The sequence below is a fragment of the Myxocyprinus asiaticus genome, chromosome 46 (genome assembly GCF_019703515.2).
Source record: "Myxocyprinus asiaticus isolate MX2 ecotype Aquarium Trade chromosome 46, UBuf_Myxa_2, whole genome shotgun sequence".
Classification (NCBI taxonomy): Eukaryota; Metazoa; Chordata; class Actinopteri; order Cypriniformes; family Catostomidae; genus Myxocyprinus; species Myxocyprinus asiaticus.
In genome coordinates this window covers 28,475,106-28,484,399 of record NC_059389.1, presented here as the reverse complement: position 1 = coordinate 28,484,399, position 9,294 = coordinate 28,475,106, and the positions used below count along the sequence as shown (strand labels likewise).

At 36.3% G+C, this 9,294-nt stretch overlaps 1 protein-coding gene across 5 annotated transcripts; it reads right to left on the bottom strand.

The window, feature by feature from the left end:
- Positions 1 to 1,334: 1,334 nt before the first annotated feature.
- Positions 1,335 to 8,299, bottom strand: snx20 (sorting nexin 20). Of its 5 annotated transcripts, none has more exons than XM_051690389.1 (5): positions 8,137 to 8,299; positions 7,688 to 7,785; positions 7,250 to 7,382; positions 6,968 to 7,122; positions 1,335 to 4,748 (listed from the first exon to the last, which is right to left on the bottom strand). In XM_051690389.1, the coding sequence occupies exons 3-5, from the start codon at positions 7,356 to 7,358 to the stop codon at positions 4,080 to 4,082; spliced, it is 933 nt and encodes a 310-aa protein (XP_051546349.1). In that variant the 5' UTR covers positions 7,359 to 7,382; positions 7,688 to 7,785; positions 8,137 to 8,299; the 3' UTR covers positions 1,335 to 4,079. The 5 variants fall into 5 exon arrangements, with proteins under 5 accessions (XP_051546349.1, XP_051546350.1, XP_051546347.1 ...); XM_051690390.1 differs by having other exon boundaries at positions 7,718 to 7,785; XM_051690387.1 differs by having other exon boundaries at positions 7,688 to 8,299.
- Between the last annotated feature and the right edge of the window lie 995 nt (positions 8,300 to 9,294).

Below are 9,294 nucleotides of genomic sequence, written 5' to 3'. Positions count from 1 at the left end.
ATGGTTTATCCAGAAAATGTGATTGCAACTTTAATGATTCACAGGTGGATACCAATGGTAAAGTAATTGTGTCCTCATTAGGGCAAATTCTTTCATCGATGTAACCTGGCAGCTTCCACAGCACAGGGGTTGAATACTTATTCAAGCAAGATATTTCAGTTTCTTTTTTCTTTTTTTTTCCTTCTTTTTTTTATATTTCCCAACATAAAATCAATGTCACCTAAAATGTTCCAGTGTTTTAAAATAAAATATCAAACGGAACAAAATTTCATTGCACCATTTGTAATTCAGTAATATGAGATAATTGGACAGGGGTCTGAATACTTTTGCAAGACACTGTATATATATATATATATATATATATATATATATATATATATATATATATATATATATATATATAAAGGTAATTTAATTAACAGTATAATATTTGTTTTTAATTCTATAATAGAGAACTCACCGATTGCTCATGTCTGAATACCAATATAACCATCTATGGTCCGGTGATGCCATATGACAACACATAATTTTCCTCAGACTGAATCAATAAACAGATTTTCTGTACATCTTACCACCATACATATTTTGCTGCATCTTAGGTAAGTTAAATAGTTATTGAAGTTGTTGTTTCCAAATCGCTTTTGTCTAACATAGTTTTTTTACAATTACATGTTGGCATATGGCAGCTCTGTTCAACAATGGAATTGCAGAAATTCATTTTCTTATTAAGAATTTGTATTGCTCGTTGAATCAATGTCATTGGATTTATTTATTGTATTAATAATTGTATTCATGTATAATTTCTACAATTATTATTATCATTATTAAAATATTAATATGATTTAAAATAGTAATTACTATATTGTTTTATTGATTCAGTTGTTTACCCTGTGTTCTTTTATTATATTTAAAGTTAGACCCTGAAATTCTAGTGAAAATGCTTATATTCAGCCTTTTTTTTTGTTTGTTACAAATTATATTATCAGCATAACAATGAGTGAAAATTTAGTTTTGATTAGTGACCCATAAATAGTTCTGAATCTTTAATATTTTTGTTGTACATTTTTCATTATTGCATTATTCAGATTTCATTTTATTTTTAATAGTCTCAGATTTTTAGACCCACTGCATGTTATATTTTCTTCCTTGTTCTTTTTTTATTTTATTACTTTATAGTTAAAAATATTCTGACCTCAGATAAGACAGAAGGCATGTAAAGGGGATGGGGTATGTTATATTTTTCACACTGATCAATACAAGGCAGACATTATTCATTGTCTTTGCAAAACCAAAACACAGTAACTATGCCAACACTGATACTGAGGAAAAATGGCTTCAAAAAGTAGTCACGGAGACACTCACGGAGGCAGGGATATGGACACAATCGCGGGGTTTATTAGACAGGTGAACGAAGCAGTGATGTAAACAACAGGTGAGGCAATCCAGAAACAGATAAGATGCAGACAGTAGGTGAGTAATATCCAAACAGGGAAATATAGCGATGTGCAAATGAAAGGTTAACTCACAACAGTCTTTAGATCTTTACAGGAAACGTAAACGAAACAGGAGAATCCAAATGCTGGGGAACAAACGGAGGATGAACTAAAACAAAACTCTGATGAGAACAATAACAGGTAAGTATATATACACGGGTAAGTCTAGACAAACTAGGGAGTCCGTAGTGTCTGGGATAACACTGACAAGAACAGACAAAGAGTGAGTGTGAAGGCTGGGTATAAATGAAGTCCTTGATTAGTCACTGATGATGTGTAGGTGCAAGTGATCAAAACTCAGGGGAGAGTGAGCGGAGCGTGGAGTGAGAGAGGGAGTCTGGTGGATCCGTGACAGTAGTTTGATTGTTCAGCCAAATTTTTATTTTAAATTAGAATCACTTTGTTTTCTCTGAATCTTGGGTATAGTTGAGCCAAATCTGTCTGTCACAGGACAGATCATAGTCTTAAAAGTACTGATTTCACTCATAACAAAATGTTTACAAAATGTGTAGTTTCTGCACCTTGTTTGTGCAGGTCATTGAAGATCAGCAGCGCTGAGTGAAAGACCTCCGTCATAAAGAGTGACAGCAGCCCTGGAGGATACGAAAAGAAGGGACTGGTGGTCTCAGGTGTGTCTGATGAGGTGAGCCAAGACAGAACGTACCAATGGAGAAGAAAGGCAGGTGCAAGTATCCTGGCTGTAAGGGCATCGTCCAGATCAAGTGCAGCAAGTGTCATCTGCATCTGTATATCACATCAGACCGGAACTGCTTCCTAGACTTCCGTAAAATCGCATAACACTATTACTGATTTGTTGTTGTGAAGATGTGAAGTTTTCCTTTTATATCTGATTAAATTGTAGTTCAAACACTGCCACAATATTTGCACACCTTTATTTGATTTGAAGTTTATATTCATCCTTTACAGTTCTATTACAGTTAATAATCATATGGTTACACAGTAGACAGTTATTATGTGCATGCACAGTATTGCATTCATTAAATACTTTGCTTTGGAGATTAAATGTTATTTTGGAATTTTTCTGAAATAAAACAATACAAAATATGTTGTATTTCAATCACAATAAGGCACATGTTGGTGCAAAGACACATTTTATGTATTTTTACAAACTGCACTGTAATGCTCCTATAAAACATATTGAAGGATACATGATAATGATTCATCCTATTTGAGTTTGTTGGATGCTTGTTCCCTGAGGGTATGCATATATCTATTAAAAAAAAGAAACAATAATTTAAGAGAAATGGACACTTGGATAGAAAAAATGTCCATTGTGGTAAAAGTTTTCGTATTACACAGCCCCTCAGAGGACAGGGAAGAATTTTTTTTTTTTTTAAATAGATTGTGTTCCCTCACAATAAGTTTTGCGTTCACTCGCAATTATTTTGGGTTCTCATGCAGTACATTCATCCATCCCTTATGAAAATTAACCATGGTTTAACCACAGTAACCATAGTTGGGCTATGGCATTTTAAATAAATCCATTGCATCAACAAAATATACCACAGTTTTACTACAGTAACTATAGTTCAACTATGATATTTATAGTAAAACCATTACCACAAAATTTACCATGGTTTTACTACAGTAACTATATTTTAACCATGATATTCTTAGTAAAATTAACCATGGTGTTAACATGGTAAAACTTTAACCAAGACAAAATGCTTAAGATTTGTATTACCAGTTTGGTTTTTCCTGTTATTACTATGTGAATACCATGGTTGAAATGATGTTACTGTACTAAAACCATGGTTAATTTTCGTAAGGGATGGATAAAGCTTACCAGGGTAGTCCAAAACATATTGTGAGGTAAACGCAAACTGTGAGGGAACACAAAACTTATTGCGAGGGAAGGCTAAACTTATTGCGAGGGAACACAAAACGTATTGTAAGGGAACGCAAAATGTATTGCAAGGTAATGTAAACTATCCTGGGGGAACACAAAACTTATTGTGTGGGAATGCAAACTATTGCATGGAAATTACAAAACATGCTGTAAGGGAATGCAATCTTTTGCGAGGGAACGCAAAACTTATTGTGAGTGAACGCAAACTGATGCATGTCAACGCAAAACTTACTGCAAGGGATTGCAAAACTTAATGTAATGGAATGCAAACTATTGTAGGGAATGCAAAACTATTTCAGAAAATAAATCCCCCCTATCCTCTTAGGGGCTCCATCCCATTTTACAGTGTTTCCCAAAGAGCACTTTTATTTTTATTTTTCCAAAAATATCTTTATTCATAATTGGAGCTATTTTATGTCCAAATTTTATATCCAATCAAAGGTGTGTTCTGTGGTGTTCTGAGTGGTTGCTAGGTGGTTCCTTACTGGCCTGCTAGATATTTTATATTCTGGGATTTTTTTTAAAAACTATTTTTCAGCTGCTGTGCTAAAAACTTAAAACCAACCACTTAAGCAAAAAATAGGACACCTCTTCCCAATAAGCCACACGATTTGATGAATCATTCATGTCCGTAGCAGAAATGTTTTGGGGCGGTTTTGAAAAATCCCTGACTCTAAATCTGAGCAATAGCTCAGCAAATTTACAGTTGTTAGTGATTACACAAACTCTTGTACCACCAGTTCTTTGATGGACATCTGTGACATATGCCCATGTGGATAGTTTCTTACTCTGGTCAGTTCTTCTTGTAATTGGGCCACAGGCAGGCCAAGACTGTACCCCAAATCAACAAGAGCCTCCAGCAGGGGCGCCTGATAGTGCCGCAGCTCATAGCGCCTCACTGTGGGCAGAGCCTGGCGGCCGGTTTCAAAAGCAGCATTGAAGTCCTCTAAATCCCTCTGGCACACCAGTATGGCGCATAAGGTCGGTATCACCACAGTAGGGTCATGAGAAGACAATTTGTCCTGAAGTAAAAGCACCTTCTGGAGGCCCTCAAGGGCCAGAGAAAAGCGGCCTCCACGCAGCAGGTCATATGCCGTTTTTAGTTCCTGATGAGTGAAAAACGCTTGAAAAGTTGGTGACTGACGGATATAACGGAGGGAGTAGAGTTGAGTAAGATAGTCTTGGAGGGCAACACGCCGCTCTGAGATGTTCTCTTCTGAGAAGTTTCCTGTCATTCTCTTCCTGGGCATCACAAGGTCCTCCATCTCCTCGCAGAAGTCTAGCAGGAGCTCCTGGTGTAAGTGGAGGAAGTCGGAGTATCGTCGCTCGATAGCTACACGCTCCCAGTCATAACTGCCTGAGCGAAGCACCACAATCTGGTACACCTGCAGGACATAAAACCCCTGTGATGTTTGCATGAGGTCTTGACTAATTCTAAAGCCAGAAAGATACAGTGCACAAGTGCGCAATGCAGGCGTGAATGATTAGCCAACGCATTACAAGCGTTTGATCCCATTGTACACGCATAATGTGCGTTCTTGTCTTACCTTCAAATGTCTGTGCCATAAAACCGGACGTATCACTATTAATATGTAGGGACTAGAGAGCAAGATTATTTTTTAAACTGTCACTATGACCCAAAATTGGCCTAAAAGGGAAAAGAAGACGAGCGTTTACGCTAACACCTGCTATAGTGCCCCCTTGTCGCATAGCTAATAATGCAATGTGAAATTGACTTGCGTGGCATTAGGAATTACATTCAGACACATAACCGAATGCAACAATGCTTGAAATCAAGATAACGATGTACTTACGTACAGTATCTTTGTCAGACATATTTAAGGCACAATGCGACAATTTCTGAGCATAAACTAATTTCTCTGTGGGTTACTCGTTGAAAACTAAAAGCTGAGTTAAGCCCCATTCACACCGCTGGCGGCAATTTCGCTTGGTGTCGCTAGACTCTGTGATCTGTGTCACTAGTAGGCATTCCTGCTGGTGCTGCCACTCTAACGGTATTGTTGGAATGCACAACTGGTCATAGTAGCTTTTGAAATGCTGATTACAGGTGATACTGCCAATAAAACCAAGATACCCTATTGAAAAGACCAGCTTAACCAGCAAGCAATTCTCATGCTGATCTAGGCTGGTTTATGCTGGTTGACCAGCAATGCTAATTTGACAAGGAATCAGTTCTCTTGCCTCTAAAAATGAACATTCTCCAGGGGAGAGTGTTTTATATAATCTGCAGCAGTGCTTAATGCACCATATTATTAAACATTCATATCAATATATGAATCAAACTCACTCAGAATGCCGACACGATTTTCCATGCATCATTTTATTAGCCCATATCCATGTATGTGGTTACAGACAAATGATATTGAACAGTGAAATTGCTCACAGAAACCTTTAACTTTTCTGTCTTGCCTGCATTTGTCTCTAGTGTATCTACACTCACAGCAGACAGGTGACGTGAGCTCCACTGTCTTTACTCTCATTGATAGTCACTTGCGAATGTCACGCTTCATTTGCATAAAGGTGACATTTCTCAACATGTCTCTCTCCATGGCGATCTCTGTCGCCAACGGCCGTGGCAGCTTGTGTAGCTGGAAATCGCTGTGCTCTTATTGAAAATTAATGGGATTGTGTCGCTATGCATTGCAATGCTGCTGGCGGTGTGAACGGCTTAATGCGACAACATTACAACCAATCAAAATGATATTTGATGCTTAAATGCGCGGAATTACATAGGAACTTCATTAAATACTTCATAAAAGAGTTTTAAGCCATGAACCAAGCCAACCAGCTCCGAGGTGAATTACAACATTACAAACTTTGATTTAAAGCAAAAAAGTATTTGAAAATTGGGCAAAAATACAAACTGTGTACATGAAGCATTGTGAGTGACAGAATTGAATTAAAAACAATGGAAAATGCCCCTGAATGCCCCTTAAAAGGGATAGTTCACCCAAAAATGAACATTTATTATTTACTCATCTCTGTGGTGGTCTGGTTTTACCAAACAAAAGAGTTTTCGCTTGAACGTCCCATCTTGCAAGCGGTGGAAACATATTGTAACTGCTGCTGTTGAATATGCACAGGATCAACGGTCAGTCATGTTTATCATAAAATAATTAATTCAATTTTTGTTTGTTTCCACCAAACCTTATCGTATGCCTTCAGAACAAGGCATGAGCCATACTGAAAATTTTATTAGACTTCTAAATTATACTTTTGCATCCTTTTGAAGCTTGAAGTGGTGGTCACTGTCCACTCCCATTGTATGACATCACTGAGCAGAATTTGTTTTCAAAATTTCTCCCTTTGTGTACCAAAAAAGATAGAAAGACATACTGTACTCATGTAGAACAACAGGAGAGTGAGTAATGAATTATTTTTTATTTTTGGGTGAACAATCCCTTTAACATAAAGATTACTGCAAGTTATCTTGCACATGGTGACCATCCTTTATCCAGATTGTAACTGTTGCATGCAAGTAAACCTATAGTATGTGATATAAGATTTCGAAGTGCATCAAAGTATTTTAAAATGCACTTTTAAAATATTAAGGCAGTTTGTTTCACTATAAACTATGACGTACCACATATTTAGACGTTGTTCGGTCGATGATTCGCGCTGTGGGAATTTCAAACAGCAGTTTAACGCTCCTGAACTCCTGCTTAACGGCTCTCCAGTGCTGCTGCAGTTCCGCTGTGGTCAGACAGGAGGCGCTAAAGGCCGCATCTGAATCTACATCTGTATGGAGACAGAACTGTTACACATTGACCACAAACAAACACCACTGATGCCATTAACACACAACAACAGATAAAAGTGTCTGCTTTCATAATCTTATACAACACAAATATTGACCTTAACTGACCATTAGTAAATGATGTTTCTAGCTGTTGTGAGGAATCCACAGGATGTGATGAAAGTTTTTCTTTATCATCCACTGTCTTAATGTCATTCAGTTCTGGTTGTTCCTCCATTACAATCTGATCCAATTTATCTTTCTGTAAGGGAATGTTTGATATAAGGATTACAATAATGCTAAATCAAACCACTAAATAATTTTATCCCAGCCAGAATTTTGTTGGGGAAAAGTGCCTTGTCAAGTAATTAAGGGTTACATTTTAACATGATTTAAATGATATATGTTTATATTGTCCCCGACATGCACAAAAGACACTGATCTTGTTAAACTTCTTTTGACATAAACAATAAAATTGACTTTCCCATGTGCTTTCTCTGTCAAAGACAGCTAGATATGATGGCACTTCTTGAATATTCGACCACATAACAAAAATTGTGCACAGACCTCTAGATAAAGGGGGGTGGCTCATCTTACCCCACTCTCCCCAATTCATGCCATGCTGTACTTGACAATGCATGTAAGAATGCATTTTAAAAAAAATCCTAAAGAAAGCACATGGAGGTTTTCCTTTAGAAATGTGTTACACATGCATCACATTTGATCAGTAATAGCAGACAACACTGAGTAGAGAAAAAAAAAATATATATAACATACATTCCTTCCATATAAACTCACAGACAAACTTCTAAAGCACTGAAAGGTAGTACAGCATATTTCCTCAAGAAGCAGGGCTATTTTTAAACCTCTAAAGGAAGTGGCTTACAAACGTGTCCAAAAGACTTTGATGTTGTGCAGGTAACAAAGGATAGAAAGACTGAAAATCGCTCAAGGTTATGTATTATATCATATACTGTAAAACACAGTGAAAACGCAAAGACAAATTATGACCCTACCTGTGCAAAGGGAGATCCAATGACCTATACCTACCACCTATAAAGCTGAATATGATGTTGTAAGAGCTTTATTTTAGCTGGATCTCTAGAAGTGGAAGTATTAATGACATTCATTATTTTTGTTTCTGTTTATCGTGTTGGCTGAAGCTGAACTTTGATCATGAGGAACTGAAACCAGAAAGAGGGAGTGTCCTTTTTCTTTCCTCAAAAATGTTATGCGCATTATTATTGTTTCTTAATACAATCAATAAAGCTTTTAATCTATGAATCAGATATTACAGCCTTTGGCTAATTTTTTGTTGAAATTAGGTCAAATAAATAATGGAAATATTAAAAGATTGTTGAAAACAATTAACTTCTTGAGTCCCATTTTTTTAACTATGTATTTTTGTCCAGCAGATGGTGCTGTCCAGGTAAAATACACTTACATAACAGGTTTCACTAACAGTAATGTTTTGTATTTGGTACACAGAATGAACATTAAGTGCAAATGAACTCCAGAGGTTTATGGTAGAGTAGACATAAATCATAAATCCTTTCAGTCACAGACACAGAATTTCTTTCAAATATTTATTAATATTCTCATTAAGGGGTTACAAACCATATGTAAGCTTGGGGTCAAAGGTCATATTTTGAGATGGCTCAGTTGTGTAAAAGTATTTGATCAGTTTCATTCTATTAATCAAATAACCCGTTTTACTTTTGTTTGGTAGCAGTATTGACGGAGTTCCCATGCATGCACTTGATGACTGTTTTTCCTTCACTGTCCACTTTAACTCATCCATTAAAAAATCATTAATAAATTATATAAAAAATAAATAAATTCATATTTTATTTTGTAAATAAATAAATTTGACAACAAAACAATTTCAAGCATTTATTCTATAAATAATTTAGAAATCATAATTTGGAAATCAGAAGTTAATACTGTTGCTTTGATTATGTACAGTGGCCTCAAAAACCAGAGAGCATACGTACATCTCCGAGATGTCTGTTTTAGAGCTTTTCATCTGGATAGCATCACAGTCTAATTACATCTGCTGAATGTCTTGTTGACATTTGTCTTATAAACATATTGCAGATGAGCAAACAATGTAAAAAATACATCTTCCAGATGTAAACACATATCAAATAGATGTCTGGGTGGTGTACATGTGC

Coding starts and splice junctions, on each gene's coding strand:
- snx20 (XM_051690387.1), bottom strand. CDS start 7,358: ATGGAGGAACAACCAGAACTGAATGACATTAAGACAGTGGATGATAAA. Junction 7,123..7,249: donor AGAAACATCATTTACTAATG/GTCAGTTAAGGT, acceptor GTCTCCATACAG/ATGTAGATTCAGATGCGGCC. Junction 4,749..6,967: donor GAACAACGTCTAAATATGTG/GTACGTCATAGT, acceptor TATGTCCTGCAG/GTGTACCAGATTGTGGTGCT.